The sequence below is a fragment of the Alligator sinensis genome, unplaced genomic scaffold (assembly GCF_000455745.1).
Source record: "Alligator sinensis unplaced genomic scaffold, ASM45574v1 scaffold872_3, whole genome shotgun sequence".
Classification (NCBI taxonomy): Eukaryota; Metazoa; Chordata; order Crocodylia; family Alligatoridae; genus Alligator; species Alligator sinensis.
In genome coordinates this window covers 2,087,953-2,114,671 of record NW_005842137.1, presented here as the reverse complement: position 1 = coordinate 2,114,671, position 26,719 = coordinate 2,087,953, and the positions used below count along the sequence as shown (strand labels likewise).

Genomic DNA, 26,719 nt, shown 5'->3' with positions numbered 1-26,719 from the left:
CCCGCCCCGCCCTGCTCCCCCAGCCCCACCATGGGTGCCGCACCTGGGCCATCTCCACCTCTTTAAGAAAAAGAAACGCCGAGAAAAGCCCCAGGACTCACCACTCCTGGTGCAGCCTGGAGGCTTTGGGGGCTCATGCATAGCCCCCCACATGGTATGGGGCAATGGGGGGCAGTGGGGATCAACTGCGATGGCAGGAGCAGTGAGTCCCAGGGTGTTTTCGAGGGGGGTGTTTCTTAAAGGGCCAGAGCTGGCACAGGCAGGGCACCCATGGGGGAGCTGGGGGGGGGGTCAGGGGGCTCATGCAGAGCCCCCCATGCAGCGTGGGGCAGTGGGGGGACATCAGGAATGGTCCCTTGCCCAGCAGCACCCCGTGAGCTGGGGCTTTTTTTTCCCCACGTGCCAGGAGCTGGGGCAGCCATTGCCAGGTTGGGAGAGGGGTGGGGGATGGACCTGGCTTGGCCAATTCGAAGATTCGGAGTTTCGGCTGCTGCTGAATCTCCAAATCAGAGTCAGCCAAATCTAATCGGGACAGTGATTCAAATCACCGAATCAAATCACTGTCCCCCAAATCGCCCGAATCCGAAGTGAATAATAGCCGCTTTGCACAGGCCTAGTAAAAAGCTTAAACATGGGAAGGAGAAAAGATCTCTTTTCAGATGAGGTCTGGGAAGAGATGGGAAGTTATGAGAAGGACAAGGCCACTCCAAATGGAGAAGACGCTTGTTCTGGCCGTGGTGAGACTATACCCATGCTTGATAAGCAGAGGAGTATTTCAGTCCTTTTAAAATGTTGATTCCATCAGCCGAATAAGGAAACCCATTGCGAATGTCATGGGAGCTGATGGCTTCAATCCAAACTGTTTCCCTTAGGCTCAACGCACAAGAAACGTCTGATGAAGGGTGTTTTAGTGATTGGGGATCTTAGTTGTTGTTTTTTCTTGCACACAAGGATACCTTTGCAGAAAGGGAAGAAGACGAGGGAACTCCTGAGGGAAAAAGGCTTGCTGGAAGACTTCCTGAAGGAGCACCACTATGACATCAGCACCAAATATGCACGCTCGTCTGGTTCCCAGGGGGTCTCTGAGCCACTCTTGAACTACTTTGATGTGAGTTTATGCTCTGCTACAATTTATTTGCTTCAGGGAGGGAAGTACATTATGGTTGCATTACAGGTTTCCTTGGGATCCCAAGGCTGATGTATTGGATGGGTAGCTCAGCTTGTCAATATAGAACGAAGCCCCTATCACCACATTTTCTCACATACAAAATGCCCTGGAATAAAATATGCACCCTGATTTAGAAAAGGCAGATTAAAGGAAAAGAAGAGCTTCCCTTGTAATAAGTAATTGAAAAGCAGCGGTGAAGGAGCCCAGCCTGCTCATTGTTCTGCTCCCTGTGAGTGCAGGTTTTACTTTCATTTCTGCTCAGTAACTGGCAGAAACTGCTCTTACTGTATTTCCCTCATAAGTCATACTGCAATTTCCCATGCTAGCTTTTGGGAAAGGTTGCATGTTGTATGCAAGACAATATGGTATGTTTGTATTTGGAAATAAGCTGTGGTTCACATGCTTTCCCTGCTGCATGTATCCGTTCCTGTCCTGGTGAAATTGCTGGTGTTACTGAAAGATGCTCAGGTGGTATGGACGGGATCATTCAGCTTTGAAGCAAGACTTCTACAGCTTTTTGCAGCAAAGACCAGTAGGGGTCATTGGCTCACTGTGCTATTCCACCCTCGATCAAACCATGACGTTGTTCTTCGCACATGTTTGATCTTACATGGTTGTTTATCAGACTCATGTTGGAAACTCTGTTGAGTGCTTGCAACAGTGATGAACAGCATCAGAAGAATGCTAATGGCTACAACCACGGCTGCAGACAGAGCAGCCAACTTGTCTGAGACAATGTAAAACACAAGAGGAAAAGCCTTTTTCAATCTGATTTTTTCCATGTTTCAACTGCAGTTCTTCTGCCTTGTAGTCTAAAAAGTGGAGCTGAGGCTCATTGCAGTGTGTGGCTACTGCTCAGCACAATGTCCAGGGTAGCTGCCTCATTTGCCCTCCTCAAAGGCCAGCTCTGCTCTGATGACTCAGTGGGGGCATCTACATGTGCGCTCTAGGCGTGTGCGAAGTGGCTAGTATTCACTTTGGATTCGGATTCGGCCAATTCAGGGCACAGTGATTCAATTCGGTGATTCAAATCACTGTCCCGATTCAATTCGGCTGAGCCTGATTTGGAGATTGAGCTGCTGCCGAATCTCTGAATCAGCCAGGCCGGGCCCATGCCCTACCCCTCCCCCAAGCCAGCAATGGCTGCCCCGCCGCCCCAGCTCCTGGCTCTTGCTGCCAGGTTGGGAGGCAATCCCCGCTGCTCCCCAATGTCCCATGCTGCATGGGGGCTCTGCATGAGCCCCCTCCCCGCCACCCCCCATGGCTGCCCCACCTGCCACGGCTCTGACCTTTGAAGAAAAAATAAATAAATAACCCCAGACTCATTGCTCCGCTGGCACTGGGTGATCCCTGCTGCCCCTCACTTCCCCACGCCATGTGGGGGGCTCTGCATGAGCCCCCTAAGCTCCAAGGCTGCTGCAGGACTGGTGAGTCCCAGGGCTTTTGCCGGGGGGCAGCGGGGATTGCCCCCTGCCCAGCAGCACCTGGTGAGCACTGGGGCTTTTCTTTAAAGGACTGGGAGCTGGGCCGGGGTGGGGCACCCATGGGGGTCTGGGGGAGCGGGCAGGGGATGGGGCTGGCAGGGGTCCCCCCATGGTCCCCTCCCTCCGCCCCTGTACTTACCAGCTCGGAGTCAGCTGCAGCTCCCTGTTGCAGCCGCCAGGGACTGCCTGAATCACCAAAGCTCTCTAAATCTTTTCCGAAGATTCAGAGACCTTTGAATTGATTCAGACCTTTTAACTGATCCCCTGATTCGATTCAGATTTGGAGATTCGGGCACTGAATCGGGCCAAATCTCCTCCAAATCGAATCACCACCCAAAGCTTCGCATAGCTAGCCCTGGAGCACTCTGCTTCAGAGTTGACTAAGTAGCCCCACACTGAAGCATCACTGTCTACACATGCTGTGCTATTACACTGGAGTAAACCAATTAACTGTGCTGTAGGACAGTACTGCCCAACACAAGTACTCTCCTGTGACAGAGTTATGTGGTGTGCCACAGTGCATATGTAGATAGGGACCTGTGCTGGCTGGGGCATGAGGGTGCTACAGTGCGGGAGGTTCCCTGCCAACTAGCCCTACACTATAGCAACTTTGTGCCACAGCCAGCCCCTCTGTAGCATGTTGAGCCAGGGCAGAGCAGCTCCAGATTAGCAGGCTGACTACCAGGGGGCTGCACCAGCCTGGCTCAATTTGCTGCTGTCCTGTACGCACATATAAATGCTGCACATGGCAAACCTGAGACAGTTGCAGGGGTACAGCCTCAGTGCCTAGGAGCTTTTAGGTCACTAACAGGAGCACTCCCAGAATTCAGGCACAAGCAATATGAGGCAGCAGTTGAGAAGGGGCTTTCCCTTGATAAGTTTGGACTAGGTGCCTAAAGTGAGATTTGCCCAAATGCTTAGGTCCTCTATTGGCTCTGGCCTTTGGTGCTTATTCATATGCTTGAAGTGAAGTATTGTCCATGTAGAGGTCACACATGTATGTATAACTAGCTGCTGGGAACCATTGTTGTCTCTCTTACCTGAACAGACAGAGTACTATGGAACAATCTACATTGGGACCCCCCCTCAGGAGTTCACTGTTGTATTTGATACCGGTTCATCCAACCTCTGGCTTCCCTCCACCAACTGCAAGAGTGCAGCCTGCCGTAAGTAACGGAATGCTTCCTCCCCCATCTACGCTACTCTTTTAATATGGTGTGATGGAACAGATTGTGTGAGAGACCCTATAGCTGCCACTCAGGACACCTGTTTTCAATGCCCATTTCACAGCTAACTCCCATTGTGAGAATCTGCCACTAGTTCTCAATCTTTTTAGGCTCAAGACACTCCTAACAAAATACCAGCTCTTAGTTTTCACTCTTTTTGATTACAGAAAAATATTGGAGCAATTCTTCTGCTGCAAAGAATTTAGATCTTAGAAAGAGTTATAAAACTTTGTATTCTAACCAAAATCTCTGGGTTTACCTTCCCAATAAGGTTTGCACACCTAACAGTGCTAACAATGTGTGGCAACCCATAGCCCTGGATCTCAAGGCACTCCAGGATGCCACAGGGAATCACTACCTTACGAGTATGCTTGATTCTACCCACAGTGCTGGTTGTCTTCCTTGTTTTAATGGGATTATGTATGCAAGTAAAGTTAAGCCCATGTGTAGGTGGAGTTTATGATACTGGGTGCATCTCCACATGCATTAATGTGCTTTTCCTAATGTGCATTAAATTTAGTACCTCCAATGTGAGGTACTAAACAAATGCGCATTAGTCATCCTAATGCGCAGTACCATAAGCATACATTTTAAAGTGATGCTTAATGCACAGTAGTTTATTTTACTGCACATTAGCATGATTGCACTTTTTTTTACATAACACTTCAATGCACAATAAAATAGGCTGTGGTGCTTGAACCACACATGTAGGTGCACCCACTGGTTAAGTCCTAGGGAACTGCACAGCAGGAGAGAGGGTCTAAAAGAATTGCTCCTCACTCGCCCTGAGAAACTGCCCACAATTGTAGCCGGCTGAGTGTCTGAGCTGGGTCACCCTTGTCATGAGAGAGGGGGAGTGGCTGTCAGAGTGGGCTCAGTAAAATCTCTGGACCTTGTGCTTTAACAAACATGGATGACGTGAGACCAAAGTAGCTTCCTGGGAAAGCTGAAGGATGCCCACTTGTGGGTGTTTTAGGCAAAGGTGAGCTTCCAAGGTTTGAGCTGTATAGTTAGCAGTTGCCCAAGATGCATAACCTGGGATAGACATCTCCTGAGCTCATCTTAAATTGATAAATTATTATTTGTAAGAGTGGGGATCTGGATACCATGTCAATGTACAGATGCCAGTAAAGGTTGGGAAAGGGGACTCCAAATCTGCAAACTCTTATGCATAAGTGCAGTCCCTTGAATTTCAACAGGACTAAATAGGTGCTTGGGAACAGGGACTGAAATTTGAATATCGAGAAGTCCTCTAGGTAGGCTTGTTTTCATGTGCACAGTATTATCTCTGTGCCTGTCTTGTTCTTCTCTCATTCTGGTGGATTTTCCTATTTGCAGAGATGTCAGAGGTTAAGGCATTAGATGTTGATTCAGGGCACAGACAGAAGTGACCATTTTCAGCCAATCCAGTCACAGAAAGCAGTCTATAGCCATGACCAAACATAGGTGTATGGCTGCAGACAGCTACAAAAATGGATAATTGGGAAAAATTTGATCCCTTATTGCATAAGGGGTAAGATGAAGACATGTCAAACAGAGTATCTTCTACAGCTTCTGTCTGCAGTGCCTCCCAGCCTGTTTTCAGAATGGGAGGTAGGAAAGGAAGCAGAGGGAGTTAGGTCTGGGGGGTTTTCAGCCCCTGCTGTAGGTTGGGGTGGGTGTATTGGAGTCCCCATGAAGCTGGGTAACCCCTAGAATGAGCTCCCTTTGCCCCCTTTTCCCCCTCCCATTGTGAAAGAGGGACAGACTGGGAGGGAGGAGAGGCCTTTGCCAGGAGAAATCAGTTGTAGCATGAATAACTGGTGACTCCTGCAACTGGGAGGGGGCATCATGGCGGCAAACGGCGATTGGTTTCGGGAGATTGTTGTTCTCAGTTACAGCAGGGAGCTGCACTTCTGTCTGTGCCTTCAGGCTCAAACCTTGCTGACAGAGAATTCCTGTGTAACCTCGGGTGAATCACTTATCCCCTTTTCATCCCCAGAAGACTAACGGCACTGCCCTGCCCTTCCCCAGAGGGAAGCTATGAGGATAAATGCATTAAAGACTGTGACGTACTATAATACTACCACATATTCTCATATACAACGTGCCCTGGAATAATATTCACCTTGTCTTTGGGAAGGCAAAAATGAAGAAAAAAAGATTTCCAGGATTATGGCATCATATGGCTGGGACAGAGCTAAAAATTCTGTAAAAAGCTGTGACATGAGAAGTAACTAGCAGACAACTAAACTGCCAGAAGGATAGCTTGATTAATGGATGGAAATCAAGACCATTAAAGAGAGAGAGGGAGGGAGAGAGAGAGAAAGAGAGAGATGAATATTAACATCTGTTGAGTGAAGAACAATGCACCATCAGATCAATTGACTCCCTCACCTGCCCGAAAAGAAATTCCAGTGCTGCTGCTGAGCAGCTGATTTTGGAGAATAAATCAGAGCAGGGGGCTTCTACTTCAGGCAGAAATCCAGCTTCCCTCCTTAATATACACACCCTGATTTGGGGGAGTGGGGGAAGAACAGGTGTTTGATGCAAGAAAAACATGGTAGGTGGGAAGAGACCAAAGAAATACCTTAGATATTACTAAGTTCTTATCAATGCAGAACATGAAGTTAACATTAGGGCCGTGCAAAGCTTTGGGCCCTGTTTTGATTCAGCAAAGATTCAGTCCAATTCGGTGGCTGAATCTCCAAATCCATATCGAATCAGAGGACCCTTTAATCTCTCCGAATCGAATTGGAACCCTCTGAATCGATTCGGAGAGATTCGGGCATAGACACAGCTTGAAATGTTTTTTCTACATGCCTCCAGGTAGCAGGCGGCTCATGAATGCTGTGATGGTGGGGCGGATGTAGTGTCCCACAGAAGGGGTGGGGGGATTCCCCTGCGTGCTTGGCAGTAGACCTGGAAGTGGACCAGAAGCACTTCCAGTCCACTTCTGGGTCCTCTGGGGAGCATGCCGGGGCACCTCACTGGCTTGGTGAATGCGGCCTCCTAGGTCTGGGGGGGCATCGGGGGTCCCCCCGTAGTTGATCGCCAAATCAGGGGAGCATGGGGGGTCCCCCCCGCGTGCTCTCCAGCAGACCCAGAAGTGGACCAGAAGTACTTCCAGGTTTGCTGTCGAGCATATAGGATGCTCCAGCCACCCCAGCATTGCAGCATTCACAAACAGCGCTGGTACCTTGAGGTATGTAGAATAAAAATTTAAAGCTGTTTCTATGGCCAAATTGTTGATTCTGCAAATTAGCATCGAATCTTCAGATTCAGATTCAGTCTAATCAAATCAGGGACAGTGATCTGAATCAACAATTTGAATCCCTGACCCTGATTCAGGCTGAATCTGAAGTCGAATCAAATAGGGCTAACTTCGCACACCCCTAATTTAAATCTGTGGCTGTGACTGAATCGCTGATTCTCAGAATCAGCATCGAATCTTCAGATTCGGATTCAGCTGAATCGAATCAGGGACAGTGATCTGAATCAACTAATCGAATCACTGTTCCTGATTTGGGCTGAATCCTAATCCAAATCGAATAGGGCCCCTTAGTTAACAGTGTTGACTATTACACTACACAGTTATGTGCTGAGCTTTATCCTCTTCTTTATAGTAGGGCTGGATGCTGATGCTTTTTCTAAATATTCTTTGGCAGAAAATCACCGGAGGTTTGATCCGTCAAAATCTTCCACCTACCACGGCACAGGGACCAGCATATCCATTCAGTATGGCACAGGCAGCATGGCCGGGGTTGTGGGATATGATACAGTGCTAGTAAGTACTAATGCAGCAGAAAGGATACAGACCTCCCTATTCTTTCAGTGATTCACAAATGGGGTGGCGCTGTGCCAGCTTACACCTGCTGGGGCTTTCACTCTGGAGAAGATGAGTCTCTCAGTAAAGCCACTTACCTACTGGCTGCTATGCCATGAACATCTCTTCTGTTACAGATTTAAACCAGTTTCTAATCACTTCAACCAGTTTCTAATCACTTAAACCAGCTTAAGTATAAGGTCTGTCCCTAGCCTATAAGCTCATCTCTTGCTCACCAATGGGGTTACAACAACTAGCTGCCCTCTGCCCTGACTATAGGCCCATGCAGAGTATACTCACAGCACAAGTATTGCCTCTTTCACACCCCATGGGAGCACTGGTTTCTTTGGCTCCCTTCTTATATAGCTCTCCACAGAGGTGGTACCAGAAGTGAGTGGACAAACAATCATAAAGGCCATCCCCCCAGTGCTAAACCAGCATCTTTGCAATTAGGGGGAAGGGACCATTCTGCAAGCACATTATCCACTCTGCCATCCCCCAGAGCCCTGCCAGTCTGTCTTTTCTAAAGTGAATATCTCCAGTGAATTCCCCAACACATCTTCAGGCATTAAGAGCTGTGAGTGCCTCAGAGAGTGGATACATAACCGACTCTGTCAAGCAAGCTACACACAGTAAGTGCTGTTACTGTGTCTGGTCCCTCAGCGGTAGGGGAGATAGCTTCACTGGTCAGAGCTGCCCCAGAAGAGGAATGAAAACCAAAGTAAATTACTCCATGAGTACTCACGTTGTGTGTGTGTAAACTGTCTCTCCTGCTCTCAGGATGGGTGAAGCACTGAACAGCAAAAACCCACTCTTGTGAGAGCAGCCTTACCCACTCAACATTGCTTTTATATGACATTTCCTTCAAATACCCATCAGTTCAGTGGTTTTCTTGCCAGATAAGGAGCTAAAGAACTGATCCATCTCCTTCCCAGGTCTCCTCCTTCAGCAACACCAACCAGCAGTTAGCACTGAGCACCAGCGAGCCAGGACCCGTTTTCTTCTACAGCAAATTTGATGGGATCCTGGGCATGGCTTATCCAGATCTAGCTGTTGGTGGGCTTTTTCCTGTCTTTGATAACATGATGACCAAGAACGTGGTGCAGCAGCCCTTGTTTTCAGTGTACCTCAGTCAGTAAGTGACTTTCTAAACATGGAAGTAAAGTATTTCCATAGGAGCGTGGGGGAGGACTCTGGACCAAGATATCCTGGAGGTGCAATGACTTGCCTACGGCCACCCATCACGAGTGGTAGAATCAAGAATATGGCTGCTGTATGGTCCACGAGAACACATTGCCTGTTCATTGAGACAAAGTCCTGTTCCCTGTCCGTCAGCTATTCCCAGTGACTCTTTAGGAAGCAGTGATTACAGTGCTAGCCTGAGTTTCATCCTGGCCTGAATCACTACGTGACCTGGTGCAAGACAATCTTCTTCTGTGTGCCTCTGTTTCTTGCTCTATAAAATGGGGATACTGCTGTTGAAAGCACTCTCAGACCCCTAGTGAAAAATATCCTAGGAGAGCTAAACTATTCACTAGCTGTTAAGATGTTTGATTGGCAACCTAAGTCAAACTCTGCTGCCCCTACTACATGACTTAAAGAATTTTAAACAAAAGAATAGCAAATGGTGAAAAAGGAGTGATGGTCTTTCTGGTGGGAATGTACTTAAATTGATAATTTTTCTGAAATGTTTCAGTTAGAAACAAATGCACAATTTTTCCTGTTTTTTGAAGGAAAGCAATTATTTTTAGAAATGGTTCATTACTGAGACTGTACTTCTTTGGCAAAGGGACTGTCTTTTTTAGTTTCTGTGTTTCTATATCACCTAACACATTGGTATTTCAAGTAATTATGTGCATTTGTCGTTTTTAGAGACCAAACTGGTAGTGTGGTCATTTTGGGGGGAATCGATGAATCTTACTGTACTGGCCCTATCCACTGGATCCCTGTCCCTTACCAGAGCTATTGGCAGATCTCAATGGACAGGTATGTAACACACAAAGGTGATTAAATAACTCTGATGGTCTTTGGTACACTTCCACAGTTGCAACTATAAACCCCAAAATTATTTTTCCCGCATTAATACCTAAATCATGTTGACTTTAGGAGTCAGGACATCAGTGGGGCCTAACCCCATTAGGCCCTGATGTAAATCCTACTAGATGCTATGGGCATCTTTGGGTGCCTAAATACCTTTGTAAATTTGGCCCCAGGCCCCATCTGCCTGGAACTTAGGAAACCAATCTGTGCCCAATCTTCGCACTGACTGGCTGGGTGATCGTGAAGATGTCACTTCACATTTCTGTGGACTTACAGTAATCACTATAAAGATCTTCTGCTTTCATCTCCATTCTGGATATGTGGTAGGACAGACAGGGCACACATAAGGTTGGACTGGTGTGGGCTGGCAGTCCAGGGGGACATGCTAGAGCAGGAATTTACTTAGAGAGCGCTAAAGTCATGTCAGGTATCAATCACTGGCAGCCATTGGTCACAGGAGACCATGGGGATTGCAATCTTGGTAGGTTACTGGGTACCAGCACAGCTTCTGGAGTGGCTGAGGAGTCCGATACATGACAGGCAGATCCTTCAGGAAGTTGCACATACAAACTCGATTGAGCTTGCACAGGCATGCCGAGTACCAGTCTCTAATTCCTCTTCTCTAGCTCATCATTGACCCTCACCATCTTAAAGCAACGTAGTCCCTGCATTATAGTGGCTTTCCACTCACAGTGGTCCAAAGCAATTGATTCCCAAGCTAGATATCAATTTGAGTCCAAAGCATCAACCCAGGGCAGCAATGAATTCAGGGCCAAAGAAGAACCTTGGTTGTACCAGCAAGCCCAAACCAAGGACAGGACCACTCAGGAACAGGCAGGATAGGAAAACCAGTCCAAGATGGGATCAGGCAGGCATAGTAGTAGAGACAGATAGGACCTAGAGAAGGATCCAGGCAGGAGTGAAGCACAGGTTAAGGCAGTGCGAGGTACTGGTAAGGACAAGGCACAGGTTCAGATGAGGCAGGATTCAGGATCTAGGCGAAAGCAAGCAGTCGGGCAGGTCAGCAAGGTTCCAAGCAGCCCAGGAGACACACGAAGCAGTCTAGGTGCTCAAAGAGCCATCTGCTGGGAGGTCTGAGCTTATGTAGGCCAGTGTGGGTGGGACCTCTTCTTGAGGGCCCTGGGGATCACACAGTCAGGGCCCTGATCACCTCCAGCTGGAGCTTGGAGCTGGATCAGCCCCAGCTGAGCGTGGACCCATTCCAGATCCTCAACTTGTATGAATTGTCATAGTCCAGTTATGCCAAAGGAGCTGGACTGGGATCTGGGTCAGTTTTTGTTGGGGTTGTTGCAAACCTTAGCAGGTGTGGGAAGGCTCCTCTTGACTTCAGTGGACTTTGGACTGCATGTTTCATGCTATGGCAGCTGACTGTATGGGGGCCCGGGTCCCTGGGGCCTTGTTCAGGCAGATGTCAGGATGAAGGCAATGAGAGCTGGCTTGTGTAAGGACAGTACATTTACTGAGTCGGCCACTCGAGGCCTGAGCCTGAGGAAGTAATGCTGTTTGTTCTGTTGTTAAGGTCTAACATTTTACAGCCTCCCGTGCATCCTTGCCATTTCAAGTTCAAGCACCTTGTTTATGTTTTCAATCACTCAGCATCATTGTGAACGGCAAGGTGATCGCCTGTGAATCTGGCTGCCAAGCTATTGTTGATACCGGCACTTCTCTCTTGGCTGGGCCTGCAGCAGAAGTCATCAACCTACAGAAAGTCATTGGAGCTACTCCGGGACAGCACAGGCAGGTGAGAGTCCTTTTGGGAGCCTGTTGTCACACCGCACCCTGCACTCAAAGGGGTATTCCCTGAAGAAGGCTCTGCCTCACTCGACTTCCTGAACTTTGGCTTTACTAGAAATCAGAAAAGGCAACACTGTAAAAAGCCTGAGGGTCTTGGTTGTTGCTAGGGTTTCCTGTGGGACCTTCTCTGTTCTAGTTTCCTAGTTCCTATTGGTCCAAAGAAATACTTTATCTCACATGAGGCCATGGCAACAAAATGATTTATGTCTTACCACAGCTCCAGAGACATGAGTTTATCAAGGCTTTTATACATATAAATCAATGATCGTCTCATATGTGGCTGAATGATCTCTGGAGAAAACCAAGGATGTCTTCAAGCAAATGCCTGCCTAATTTCTGGCCAAAACAACCTAAATCCAAACTCTGCCTAGTTCCATCTATTTCTCAGCAGTGACAGTGGGACCAAATTAAGTCTTGCTCCTTATTCGGTTTCTATAATTGACTCTTCACAAAACATACAGCCACAACTTCTTGTTTGAAATACAGGATTGCAAGGTGATCTCCCATCCAAGTACCACCCAGACGCCAGGACCCTTAGCTTGAGACTGCCCCTCTATCTTTTCATGCCTTGTAAAATGACTGTGTTGTTTCTTTCATAAATAGATACTCTTTTTTTTTTTTGGTGCTCTGTAGTATAATGTCAACTGCAATGACATTCCCAGCATGCCTGATGTCATCTTTGTAATCCATGGGATCCAGTTCCCTCTGCCTCCTTCAGCCTACACTGAGCAGGTATGATATGGAGCCTTTCTTCATGGGACACAATAGCACGGTGGAGCACAGCTAAATGGACTGGGTTCAGTCTCAGCTCAGCTGCCCCCTCCCATTGCACAGCTGCTCAGGGGGAAGGGCTTGGGGAGCAGAGCAAGGAGCATGCTTGAGGGAAGGCTTTGGGGATAAGGAGTTAGTAGCCTGGTCCAAAGTCTCCTGAAATCAATAGAAACACTGACATTAGGAGACTTTGTATCAGGTTTGCTAGGAGAGGTCTGAAGTACAGCCTGAGGAGTGTATTCACAGTATCTTATGTAAGACAGGAAGAGTGGTCGTTCTGCTCAGCTCAGTGGTGATGAGGCATCAGTAGGGGTGTTGTGTCTAGGTCTGCACATTGTACTTCAAGAAGACAAGCTGCACAGAGTCCAGACGAGAGCAACAAAACCCTAAGAGGTTTAGGACTCAGGACCTATGGGGAAAACTTGAAAGAAGTGGGCTTTTTTAGTCTAGAAAAGAGGGGACTAGGGTAGGAGGAAAACAAGATCACAGCTCTTCAATATGCAAGAGGTTGTTGGGCAAACATCCATTGAAGCTAGCCTTCATCCAGTTTTACCTTGGGGCAGAAGGTTGACTTGATGATCTCTTGATGTTCTGCTCTACTATATTTTTAAGGCTCTAAATCCATGCTGGTGCTCCAGCCACAATGGCTCTGCCAACTCACTAGATCAGGGGTTGGCAACCTATGGCCTGTGGGCTACAATCAGCTTGTGGAGCTACGGGAACCTGCCCATGGGGCTGGGGGGCTTTGGTGGGATTCTGATGGTGGAGGGGCTTTGCCCATGCCATGGCCAGGCAGTGGGAGCTTCCCCTGCACCACAGCAAGGGGAATAAAGTAGTGTCAGCAGCCAGGTCCTAGCACCAGACGGTGTCAGACCCAAGCTGGGTCATTCCAGCCGGATGCTAAAGAATATTGCCAATTGCTGCTCTAGTCGGAGCCAGTGGGAGAATTTTGCCCTGTAAAACTTGAGTTAATAAAGATGTTGGGAATTACAGTGAAAGAAACAACTCCTCTGGAAAAAAATATGACTTCCCTACCAATGATTTTAATGTTTGTTTATTTTTTGTCCAAATCTAGTTTGGTCAAGGAGATTGCACTAGCAGTTTTCAAGCAGTGGATACGAACTTGTGGATCTTGGGAGATGCATTCATGAGGGAGTACTACGTCATCTTTGACAGGGAAAACAACAGGGTTGGTCTGGCCAAGTCTGTTTAGACATCATCCAACAACAGGTGTTACGATTCGTCCTGTATTCAGTTTACCATAATTATATTTCGGTGTTCAAGAGGAGGTTGGACAAGCACCTTGTTCAGCTTATTTGAGCCCAGTTACATGCTGCCTGTGGCAGGGGACCGGACTTGCTGATTTTACAATTCCCCTCTGGTCCTTCTTTGTATGATTGTATGGTTCTATTTAACTAGATAGTAAAGTCTTAGTAGTATGTGATTATATCTCTGTAAACAATTGCTCTGGTGTACAGTTGATAACCTTCTTATCAAGAGATAAAGAAAGTCGGAATGATTCAGAATTGTTTGACCACACGTTCATTTGTATACAAAATAAGCCACAAAACACTTCCCATTTCAAATTGCTAAACAAGCATATCCTCCCACAGGCTCACAGAGCCACGCTCAATTCCCCTAACTCTTTCTACCATACTCTGTAAGTAATTCTGCCGAAGTCTTTCAACGAGATCCTCAGTGGGTGTAAACTGCCTTTGCTCCACTGAAGTGAACACTGCTATGTAGCTCTTATTATCTGAGAAGCTGTCCCCTACCTGGTTACTATTGCCACAGTATCTGAGCACCTCATGACAACACCACCCTTGTGAGAGAGGGCAGTGCCATCATCCACAGCGACAGTGTGTGATGGAGGCAGAAAGATGCTTCATGATTTGTCCCAGCTCACAAAGGAAGTCTGTGACGGGGTGAGGACTGAACTTGAGTTAGCATCCACTCGCTGGACCATCCTTCATCTTTGAGACTTCCCTTGAAGTAAGGTGCTATTCACAATCAGTGCTGACACTTTAAAAAGAAAAGCTACACTTCGAAAAGCAACTTCAAGCTCTCCCAATTAAGCACTTGGAAGTTAGGGAATACCACAGTTATGGTTGTACGCACAAGCCTTGCTCTGACATTTCCTTCCTCAGTTACCCCCAGGGAACAGATTTGATTCCATGATCAAAAGTGGTTTCTCAAATAAAGCAATAGAAATGATCTTTTTTTCCTCTTTGAGACTATGAGGAATTATTTTTAGACCTGGGAAGATTTCAGTATGAGCAATTGAGCAATGAGCAATTGAAACCAGGACAGTTTTAATGGAAACACTTCACGTGGTATATCTGTCTATTGTCCATCACCCACTGAAAGTGCCTGGATCCTAGATCTGACATACTAACAACAAAGCAATGTGCACTGAAATGAGAAGTAGAAAATATTCTGTAAAGCAAAGAACAAAAGATCATCCCTGCCCTCACCCCCCAGATCTCACATATCACTGCAAATGTCAAGACATAGAAAATCTGATTCTGGATTGAGATTTGTGCCCTGGGGAAAATCTCTAGGAAATACCAGATGACTAATTTCAAGAGAAATATCAAGAGTAGAACAAGAAGAACCTGGTTGAATTCAGCTATAAGGAATCCATGCAGGTCCTCCTCAAGCTAAACTTGAACTAAACTGCTTCTGCACATGGGGAAAGGTTGGGGAATCCGGACTTCATAGCTCCCGTCTCATGAAGTGGCATATCTTTGCCTGATGGCTCTGCATCCACCATCTCAAGGCATTATCACTCAAAGGTTGGAGAACAGAGACATTCTTTGGTGACGCAGGAGCTTTAAGAGAATCAGACACATTCTATGTCCATTGCTTGGGAAGCAATTGATTCCCAAGCTAGATATCAATTTGAGTCCAAAGCATCAACCCAGGGCAGCAATGAATTCAAGGCCAAAGAAGAACCTTGGTTGTACCAGCAAGCCCAAGCCAAGGACAGGACCACTCAGGAACAGGCAGGATAGGAAAACCAGTCCAAGATGGGATCAGGCAGGCATAGTAGTAGAGACAGATAGGACCTAGAGAAGGATCCAGGCAGGAGTGAAGCACGGGTTAAGGCAGTGCGAGGTACTGGTAAGGACAAGGCACAGGTTCAGATGAGGCAGGATTCAGGATCTAGGCGAAAGCAAGCAGTCGGGCAGGTCAGCGAGGTTCCAAGCAGCCCAGGAGACACACGAAGCAGTCTAGGTGCTCAAAGAGCCATCTGCTGGGAGGTCTGAGTTTATGGAGGCCAGTGTGGGTGGGACCTCTTCTTGAGGGCCCTGGGGATCACACAGCCAGGGCCCTGATCACCTCCAGCTGGAGCTTGGAGCTGGATCAGCCCCAGCTGAGCGTGGACCCATTCCAGATCCTCAACTTGTATGAATGAACAAAGGGAGGCAAAAAAGACAAGGAGATTACTCCCATTGCATTTTCTGTGGTTCAGATTGTCAGCCTTTTGCAGAACATCCTGAAACATGAAGAAAAGGATACGAAGCTTGAAACAGGCTGTGGAAATAGGTATCTCAAATGCTGACCTCAGGTTTTACACAGAAGCATCACAGAACAGACATCAGAGCAAGCACCTGGCTTTTCTAGTCTCCCGTGCCACTGAACAGCTACTTGTAGCATTCAGAATGCAAGAGAACATCCATTGAGACCATTAATGAAGGACGTTTCCAGAAGTCCTCAAAATCTTCATGGATTTTTTTTCTTCTTATAGAAATTTGTCATGGACATGCATAAACACCTTTTACATAAAATGTGTTCCTTTTTCTTATATATCTATTAAACCAGCCATCTGAGTGGCCAAATGGCATGTCTTGCCTGCACTGCAATGCTCTCGAGGCTGTGGTCAAAGAACACAGACCGTGCAGGTTGGTAAGGGGGCTATGGGACAGGTCAGTTAAATCCCCAGCATCGAGGGAGGAGAGTGTCTGTAGTGTTTTGAGGAGACCTCAACTCAGTTCCTGGATCTGCTACGTATGCTTTGTGGACTGTGAGCAAGTCATGTTATCTTTCTGCATCTCAGACCCCTGGCAGATGTTCATTTAATAGCATGATGGGATCTGATCCTAGAACCCAGCAATTGCCCATCCTTGCCATGCCATGCAACACGTGTATGGCAGAACATGTGATTTTTGTATTACACGTCACATCACAATCCTGCCCTTTCTATTTGCCAGAACAGGGTAGAGTCTGGGATCACCTGAACTAGGAAGTTCCAAGTCAGGCATTGGTAGCCCTGCATGTAGGGCTGTGGTTGCCTGGCTCTGCAAGTGCCACAGAGGGGCAAGTTCCCAGTGCTCATGTCTGAATTTCTGTATGGAGAGGGGAGGAAATGATTAGCTCCCCCACTCACAGTTGCAGACCCCTGGGCAGCTCCATCTGGATACTCTGAGCTGCCCTTTTGGCAATCACCTGATTATTAGCATGAAGACAGGGCAGCCTGTTTTCATAGTTTCATAGTTCATAGTTCATAGTTGGTAGGGTCAGAAGTGACCTGAGCAGATCATCAAATCCAACCCCCTGCCCTGGGCAGGAGAGAATACTGGGCTCATATGACCCCAGCGAGGTGTTCATCCAGCCTCCTCTTAAAGACCCCCAGGGTAGGAGCGAGCACCACTTCTCTTGGAAGTTGGTTCCAGATCCCAGCCGCCCTGACTGTGCAGTAGTGCCTCCTGATGTCCAGCCTGAACCTACTGTCAGTCAACTTATGACTGTTATTCCTAGTTACTCCTGGTCATGCCCAGGGGAACAGGGTCTCTCCCGTTCCCCCCTGGTCCCCCTTGGTAAGTTTATAGATGGCCACCAGATCCCCTCTCAGCCTTCTCTTGTGAAGGCTGAACAGGTTCAGGTCCCATAGCCTCTCCTCATCGGGCCTGCCCTGCTGCCTCCTGATCATGCGGGTGGCCCTCCTCTGGACCCTCTCCATGTTGTCCACATCCCTCCTGAAGTGCGGCACCCAGAACTGGACGCAGTACTCCAACTGCGGTCTGACCAGTGTTGCATAGAGGGGTGTCACATGATGCATCTGTGGATGCATGACAAGGTGCGGTTGGCCTTCCTGACCGCGTCCCCACACTGGCGGCCCAGTGTGGAATCAATATAATTGATATTATCATCAATAATGACTCCAAGATCCTTTTCTGCCTCTGCACTGATGAGAAGGGAGTTCCCCAGCCTGTAGGTATGCTGCTGGTTCTTCCTCCCCGGGTGCAGCACCTTGCACTTGTCAGTGTTGAAACCCATCCTGTTCTCATCCCTTGTAACCTATCCAGGTCTAGTTGTAGCCTGTCCCTCCCTTCTAACGTGCCCACTTCTCCCCACATCTTAGTTTCATCCGTGAACTTGAACAAGGTGCTTTTCACCCCCTGTCCAAGTCACCGATGAAGATGTTGAACAGTGCAGGCCCAAAGACCGAGCCCTGGGGGACCCCACTGCCCACATCCCTCTAGGTCAAAAATTACCCATCCACCACCACTCTCTGGGTGCGGCCCTCCAGCCAATTTGTGACCCATCTGACTGTGTAGGCATCAATGCCACAGTTGCCTAATTTTTTAATGAGAATGGGATGAGAGACAGTGTTGAACGCCTTCCTGAAGTCCAGAAAGACTACATCCACCGTGATACCTGAGTCCAAAGATTGTGTGACCTGGTCATAGAAGGCCACCAGGTTGGTCTGACAGGACCTGCCTCTAATGAACCCATGCTGGTTGCCCCTAAGCATGATCTCCCCTGCTGGTCCCTTGCAGATGTGCTCCTGAATAATTTTCTCAAAGAGCTTCCCCAAGAGGCTGCTGTTTGAAAGGCTGCCATTAGTAAGACTAACAGGCCTATAGTTTCCTCCCTTTTTTGAAAATGGGGACCACATTGGCCCTTTTCCAATCCTCTGGCACCACACCAGAGCACCATGAGTGCTCATAGAGCTGTGCCAGGGGTCCCACAATGTCCTCTGCGAATTCCCTCCGCACCCTTGAGTGGAGGTCATCTGGACGCTGATTTGAAGATGTCCAATTCCACCAGAAGTTCCCTAACCAGGTCCTCTCTGACCCTGGGCCTGGCTGTGCCTCTCCTGAGTTCATCCGGGACTGGTGGGGGAGATGTCCCAGTCCCTGCTCAGTAATCTGGAGGCAAAATATTTGTTAAAGAGGTCAGCTTTATCATCTGGTGCAACCACCAGATTGCCAAGCGTGTCCTGCAGTGGCCCCATGTTACCCAGTGCCTTCTTTTTACTCCCTATGTATTTAAAAAATACTGGTGTTTCCAACTGGCCGGGGCTGGCTCCCCTCCCAATGCTGACAATTGGCTGACTGGTCAATTGTCAGCATGGGGGGGGTTGGGCTCAAGTGTCCCCCCCAGCCTCCTGCTCTGCTTGGCCAGACCCAGAAAGGAGTCAGGCAAGCTGTACTGCTCTGGAGATCTTTGTCTCTGGTGTGCTTGAGAGCAGTGGCGGGGGTCGCCCTCAGCACAGGTTCCCAACCCCCATCCCAGGTCTGGCACGCAAGGAGCTGCAACAGGTGGATGTGAGTGCTTGAGACCAGCATGCCTGGGAGCACCACAGAAGCCATATAGTCCAGGTCCAGGAGACTTTTAAATTAAACATGTTGCAGAGAAGCAGAGCATCTACCCAGCTCATGGGGGTCAGGTGGAGTTTAGAAAAATAGACCTGGATAATCTGCCCCTGCAGACACTGCCAGATTGGAGCAGGGAATCCCAGAGGAACTCGCTTGTTGAAGTTAAGGGGGTGTGTTCCCCCTCTACTTTCTACCCATTACTTTGGCACATTTGGGGATGTATAAACATGTGCCCAGGAGTGCAGTGTGTTGAGTCAGGTTGGAGGGTGCACCAGTGTGGGTCTAGCCAGCAGACAGCCCCGCACTGAAGCACCCTCCTGCCCCAGGCAGCCGGGTCTGTGTCTGCACAAGTGCTTCTGTGCACTGAAGAACTCCACCATAGATAAAAGTAATATCCTATGGTGGAGTTTATTAGTTTACTGTGGCCTAAGAGGGCTGCATGTGTAGACTCTGAGATGTTCACTGCTGAGCTAATTAGTCAGCTCCATGACAAACTTTTCTTGTAGACATGCCCACAGGAAACAAAAAGGAAAGCTGGGTAAAGTCAGGGGACAAATGCTGGGCTATGCAGTAGAGGCGGGGCAGGTCCGATGGCCAGGGGAACAGTTGCGTTAACTGGATTCCAGGCTGGCTGTGTGTTATGTGGGTCCCTGGGAAATTAAATCAGAGAAAGGGGCTGTATCCTACCCTGGAATGTGCTGTATGCTGCCAAAGAAGCACAGGGGATGTGATACAGGAAAAGGAAGGCGTCCCCAGGGGTTACAAGAAATAATGGCCACAAGCTAGCAGAGAGCAGATTTAGACTGGACATTAGGAAGAACTTCTTCACAGTTAGAGTGGCCAAGGTCTGGAACGGGCTCCCAAGGGAGGTGGTGCTCTCCCCTACCCTGGGGGTCTTCAAGAGGAGGTTAGATGAGTATCTAGCTGGGGTCATCTAGACCCAGCCCTCTTTCCTGCCTATGCAGGGGGTCGGACTCGATGATCTATCGAGGTCCCTTCTGACCCTAACATCTATGAATCTATGAATCTATGAAGAGCCTTTAGGTTCCTACCCTGCCATGTGTCAGTCATATTTAATCATATTGGCTGGGATGGTTTAGTCAGGGCTGACCCTGCCTTGCCACCTCACAAGGTCCCTTCCAGCCCAGCTTTCCTTTGATCCTACAATCTGTGGGTTGGCAGTTGATCTGCTGAGAAGCACTGAAGTCTTATGTATTTAAGACAATAACCCCTTAAATAATTTAAGAATATAATAATTTTTTTCTGTAGTTAATCCCTCCAATGCCTAAACCAATCCCTCATCTACAGTTTGGGTCTGTCTCCTCCTTTTTAATTCCAGGGCCAGTGACTTACATATTCACTGTAGATGTATATTTATATAGGCCACTGAATTACATATAGTTAAGCTTCCCTTGCACTGTTATTGGTTGAGTAAATCTGCTCGGTTTAACTGTGGCCTTCAATTTAAAGAAGCTTCAAAGAACTCATTAAGGTCTGTTAACCAACAGCAGCCTCCAGACTTAAAGCACTACTTTGAGTGAATCTACGTATCCAAGAGATGTGCGAGTCCATTCAGGAATATGTCTGATCTAGTACAGGAAAGTTGTTGAGCTCTCTTTAGGGTTGTTGGGTGAGGGTGACAGCTCCAGATGAGAAACAAGGAGACAGCTACCAGCAGTGAAAACCTGGGAAAAGTCTTGGGTGTGCTTTTGGGTTGGGATGCTGGCTGAAAGAAGCTGGCAAGTGTGGGGAAAATAGCCGTCTCCTGTTCCCTGATTCCTCCTATGTTCAGAAAAACAGCACTTTATAGATTCCTTATAAACATGTAAGACCACATCAAAGAAATACCTGATTCCAACACTATTCTCTCTTCCTGCCTGGAATGACCTGCAAGAACCCAAATCTGAGCTGTTGGCTTGAGTCAGAAGGGAGAACAGTATTTTCTCAGGCTTTGCCTCTCCGAAACAACACTGCCGTTCTTATCCAGGCTTCTGGTTGAATATACTTTGGGTACTTCCGGCTTGGATCCTTGAATTCTTGCCTAAATACCCAAATGATATCAAGTAGTATCAAAGAATGATATTATTAATGGCTTTTAAGAAGCCAATTAGATAAGCTATCAAGATGGTATTTACCTGAACCATGAAAAGACTTGTTTTTCTGTTGTGTTTTTGTGGAGGTAGCTTCAGGTCCTGGGACCTCAATATTCTGAAGAAATTTCTGGTGTGTACAGATCCTGTGCAAGGGAGGACCTGGGTACACAAATTACCATGAAGTAGAAGTGCGCCTGGCTTACAATACACAAGCTATTCATCAGTGACTGGCCATATGCCTGGTCTTCCCACCCAGTAAATAAAAGTAATTTAGCCCTCAATGAATTAAGGCTAGAATTATCACAGATGAGCTTTCATACTCTAATAGCACACAGAAGAGCAATACATAAGATACTGACTGCACAGTAGCTCATTACTACTGCGCAGTAGCGCCGCGTGGCATGAAGTGTGATGCAATGCTCCTGTGCAGTAATAGTGAACTACTGCAGTCAGCATCACCTAAAAGGCATTCAGTGGTGCTACTGTGCACTATGTCTGGTTACTGTGAAGTCATTTAGTACTTGTCTATACAGTACAATTATGAAATGACAGCACAGTAATGACTGCGCAGACAGTGTCTCGTGTAGACACGGCCACACAGATCTAAATTTTCAGTTACTCCAGCAGTGCCAAACTTTAAAAAGGGCACATTGGAGAACCTGGGTAACTTTACGCTGGTTTGTCCCATATTGTAAATGTGGCATAGATGAGTCTTTCAGCTTCTGTCTCAAACGTGTTTAGTACACACCTAGCAACACTAGCTTGGCTCCATGGCCTCGTTGCTGAGGTTGGAGGTGTGGAGAACAGGAACAAGAGGGCAGGACTTACGTTGCACCTCCACTCCTAGGCAGAGCAGAGGAGGTGCAGACCAGACCCTTGTCTGCAGGTTATTGTTAGGCCTGTGTGAGTCGACAGCGATCCGATCCGGCTTCGGATCCAGCCACTTCAGATGGCCGCGATCTGATCCAGAGCTCTGGACTGTTTTTCTGTCGCGATCCGGCCAAAGTGGCTCTGAAGCTTTGGAGCCACCTCGGAGATCCGGCCATAGGGTGTAATGGGGAATCAATGAAATATCTATAACTTTGTTGGTTTTTGTCCAATTTGAATGAAACTTTTAGGGACGGTAGCCTCTGCTGAGAGCATGAAATGTGCCAAGTTTCAAGAAGATCGGTACAGGGGTTTGGGGGAACTGCGCCCCAAATTCTTGAAAGTCAAACATGTCATGGCTGTGTGTTACACCGGGGGGGGTGGTGCCATGGGGGACACAGCGTGTGCTAAGGCGCAGCGGGGTGACAGCGCAGGGATGGTGGCCCCTGCTGTGACGCCTGCCAGCTGTGGAGGAGATTGGTGCAGGGGGGTCCTGGGGCCCTGCACCCCTAGCTGCTGACGGACAAAACTGGTGCCATGGGTGCCTGTGGGTCTGACTGTGTCTGTCTTGGGGCAGTTGATTGTCTGTATTGATTCTTTCTCTCTCCTTAGCCTGGTTTTGTATGTGCTAATTGATGGCAATTAACTGGCTACATTAGCTAGGTCCTCTGTATTGAGCTGGTCCCTGAGTGAATCATGATTGTTTGGTAACTGGTAACACAGTAGCTTAGCAGCCAGGCCTGCAGCAGTCTCCCTCCCATACCCCAAGACAGACACAGACACAGTCCCACAAGCACCCATGGCACGAGTTTTGCCTGTCAGCAGCTAGGGGTGCCGGGCCCCAGAACCCAGAATCCCTCTACCCATCTCCTCGGCAGTGGCAGGCATTGTGGCCGCAGCGGGGGCCACCATCCCTACAGCTGTCACCCTGCTGCGCCTTAACACACGCAGTGTGGCCGGATCTCCAAGGCAGCCCCGAGGTGCTTTGGGAGCTCCTAACCACTTCGGGAAGCCTAACGAGGTCAGCGCTTTGACCCGGACGTGCTGCTTCGGACCCCAAAGCATCCGAAGCTTCTCAGGATCCGAAGCTCTGTCCAAAGCCTCGCACAGCCCTAGTTACCATCCCAGCTTGCAGACACTCACTGACTCTCTGGGTAGAGGTCTTAGCACACCCAGGCCAATCACCTTTCCAAGTCTCAGGGTCCTGAAATAGCTTTAAGTTCCCCTTCACTTGTCTTTTCAGCTTTTCAAGAACCCATCTCTTCACTGCTAGGAGCCTGAGTATAAAATTTGAGTATTTGGGGGGGATTCTCTTTATCTGGGCCTTTGTTTTCCTCTTCTCATGTGTTTAGTTAGCGAACTCTGTGGGATCTAACTCCACAGCAATCAACCCACCATGAAGTCCTGTTCCCTATTCAGAAAAAATACTGTTCACCACAAGACCCAACACTGGCTCCTCAGGTGACAGATTATGCGGGACTGCCCCCTTAGAGCAATTTCCTTCTTTCCTTCCTCTAAGTCACAAATGCAATCTGTTGCCTTCTACTATTATCAACATTTTTACATTGACATATGTAAATGATTTAAATCCCTTTTTAATGTTCCCTATATTTCTGGATAAGGGTTATGTAGTGTTACCTTTTCTTGAGGGTCACTTTTCTCAGTGTTTGCCTCTGACTCTACGGTGTGATTCTGTGCTAGTAACAGGTGACACTGGGGAGCTGGATCATCTCCACATGTACTGGTATCTGCAAATTGACACGTTTCCTTATTGTCACCAAATAGGAGACAGCAAATATCCTAATCTCATTGTGGCAGCAAATGATATCAGACTCTTTGCTTGCAGCTCAGTTCTCTAACAGTTAAGGGCAGACAGAAGACGTTCTTCCAAACAAAGGCCTACCAGGGTAACTATGTGCTCTGGGCAGCAGCAGGGCACAGGGCAGCGGTGACCACAGGTTACCAGGGGTGCAGTCATCTGGCAGTGGCAGCAGCTGTTAATCTTGCCATGCCTCCTACCCCCAAGTTGTTGCCTGGGGCTGCTGCTCTGGTCACCCCTCAATGGTTACACTGTAGCTTCTCAGGTAGCAATTGGGGTGACAGGCATTAAGATGTGGGATTTGTGTCTAGATTTTGATCTAGAACAGATTTGCATTCCAGAGAGGGGCAATATGTTAGAGCAAGGTTAACTGAACCACACGCTTGTTCCATCATAGAGGCAGCATGGTCAAATGAATAAGAATGAGGTCTGTTATCTAGTCATCCTTCAGAGCTCTGCTATCTATCCTTCCATCATAAGTTTCGCCCCAGCCACCCTTGCTACGGTCTCAGACACTGGTCTGGTGTTTGTATATCTTTCATCCATGTGTCTGAAAGGCCACTACAAATATTAGTCATTTTTATTTTGTCAGGTCCCTGTCCTGAAGAGTCTAGAAACCAGTTCTAGCCAGAGCAAGAAGAGGATCAGGTAAGCAATAAGGGGAAGATGAGAAACAATGGGCAGAAGCTGATTGAAGATTGCTTCAGACTGGACATATGGAAAAACTTCTTTACAAGTTGAGTTCTGAAAGTGTGGGAAAGGATCCCCCCAGAGGTGGTACAGTCACCCCTCCTGGCAGTCTTCAAAAGGGTGTCTTGATGCCCACCTTGCTGGGGTCATCTGATCCCAGCAGGCTTTCCTGTTCAAGTGCAGGGGGGCTGGACACGATTGTGAAGAAATACCCTCCCCATCACTCTGACCTTCACTTGGGTCAGCCCACATGACCTCTGTTCCTCACTGCTCCTCTTGGATCAGGCTGGTCCATCAGGTGACCTGACAAGATAAAATTCCTAGGGGGAATGGAGAGCTCGCTCTCTTCCTTCCGGTGGTCATCTGGAAACTACAAGGAAAGACTCAAGTTACTTGCTCGAAGTGCATTTTGACTTCCTCATCCAACCCTTGCCCTCCTCCCACCCCCATCAATGAAGGTGCTGGTTTATATCCTGTGTTTTTGGGCAGCAAGAGAGTGCTTGGCCAGCACAGTTTGTCTTTTTATTTTCCCTCAATTCTTCCTGATGCTATCTTGGGATGCCTTGGGTTGAAAGAAGCACCCAGAAATATTACTGTGGGCAAAGCACCACCTAGGTTCGTGGGGTCTGTGTGCCCTGGACTGAACAGAGCTCTGCCAGAGACCAGTGCCTACGTGGTGGCAGTGTTATCTTAGGCTTGCGGGGCTTCCCCAGGAAGCAGGACAGCCAGCTGTAGGCTGCCTGAGGGAGACCCTTGAAGTCATGTTTTGAGTTTGGCACAGATAGGCGGGTATCTCTGTGTAGTTGCACCCCGTACTGTGCCACCACATGTTGTGGCAGCTGTGGGATCCCTCAGACTGCTGTCTGAAAGGCATAACCTGGTGGGAGGAAGCATAGTCACTTAAAACCTTTGAGCAAATAAGTCTCTGATTTGGCATCGGCTTAGCTAGAATGGCCCGTAATTATGCCAAAGTGTCCACAGAGGATCTGCTGTGGAAACAGACTCAGAGGGGCCTCCCTGCCCCTGAGGGCCATAAGAGAAAGGACTTGCTTAGGTCCCTGTGGGTCAACAATCAAGCCTGGGGTCCTCCCATTCCAGTTGCGTGGGAGTGCAGCCAAAGCAGCCCTTTCCCTTGGTGGTCTGAGAAGGAGCCCTGAGGAGCTGGAACTACTTAAGGAGCAGTACTGCATCCAAGCCCTAGAGCTAGAAGCCCAGGCAGTGCAGTGCAAGCACGAGGCTGAGCAGTGCAAGCATGAGGCTGAACAACACTAGCAAGAGTTAGAAGCCCAAGAGGCACAGCACAAGCATGAGATTGAGATACTCCAGTTGAGGTGAGAACTTAAAGCCTACGAGGCACAGTGCAAGCGTGAGGCTGAGCTGCACTTAATGTGACCCCCCAAGGAGTTTGGGGCCCAGTAGTGAGAGTCATTCCTCAAATGGGTGGAGGGAGCCAAAACTGAAATCAAAGATTAGTAAGGTCCTGGTCCTTATGATGCTAGATTAGTTCTATTTCAGGTGCCCTTGGGAGATTAAAGCTAGTCAGGGATAAAGAGCCCAAGTCACCCAGTGACACTGCTGACATTGCTGATAAGCTATTGGTAAATCAGAAGGGGCTGGACAGAAAGTCTCCCTACTTTGGGAAGGACCCGAAAGAGTTCCAAAAGTGGGGGAAGGGAGAACCAGTCCCTAAATGGGAGAGTGGGGTCCTCTGTGCGGAGCATAGGGTGGCCCTAGATCTGGTCACCCCGCCCAGATTGCTTAAGAAGGTTGCTTCATCTGCAGGGAGTCCGGCCACTTCAGGGCCAGCTTCCCAAAGCTGAGCAACCCCAGTAAGCCTATCAAGTGAGCAACAGCTGTGTGCAAAGAGCAGGAACCCCGAGCCACTCTGATGTATCTGTATCTTCAGAATTACAAACCCAGAGGAGGTGACAGCCTGCCAAAGGGAGGAGGTAAAAGTACACAGATGAACCATCATTGGGGAAGTGGACTCAGGGGCCTGCGTGTCATTGATTAATACTAACCTCGTTTTGACTTCGGATATAGTCCCTGCAAAGACCCTTACCATAGAAGGGGTGGGGCACTGGCCATTCGAGGTACAGGTAGCATTTCTCCCCATTAAGTGCAGGGGCTTGGGAATGTGCCTGGAGATAAGAGTGATGGAGGATGCTCCTGACCCACTGCTAGTGGGGAGGGATATTACAGGACCTCAGCATTTGAGAGCAGCATGGGGGAATAGTATAGAACTCCTCTGCATTAATGCAGTGATTTGCAGTGAGAGGAAGAAGGCAGAGACGGTAGGTGGGGAAGCCTCCCAGAGCCAGGTATCCCAGTGGTCT

The 26,719-nt window shown here is 48.3% G+C and overlaps 1 protein-coding gene across 1 annotated transcript in view; it reads left to right on the top strand.

The window, feature by feature from the left end:
* LOC102383620 (embryonic pepsinogen-like) overlaps positions 1-13,522 on the top strand; it is a 14,017-nt gene extending 495 nt beyond the window's left edge. The window contains exons 2-9 of the mRNA XM_006025283.1: positions 952-1,108; positions 3,701-3,818; positions 7,526-7,644; positions 8,619-8,818; positions 9,556-9,669; positions 11,341-11,485; positions 12,172-12,270; positions 13,385-13,522. Of these exons, the coding sequence (XP_006025345.1) occupies positions 952-1,108; positions 3,701-3,818; positions 7,526-7,644; positions 8,619-8,818; positions 9,556-9,669; positions 11,341-11,485; positions 12,172-12,270; positions 13,385-13,522 (1,090 nt within the window). The remainder of the gene's footprint in view (positions 1-951; positions 1,109-3,700; positions 3,819-7,525; positions 7,645-8,618; positions 8,819-9,555; positions 9,670-11,340; positions 11,486-12,171; positions 12,271-13,384) is intronic.
* The last annotated feature ends 13,197 nt before the right edge of the window (positions 13,523-26,719 follow it).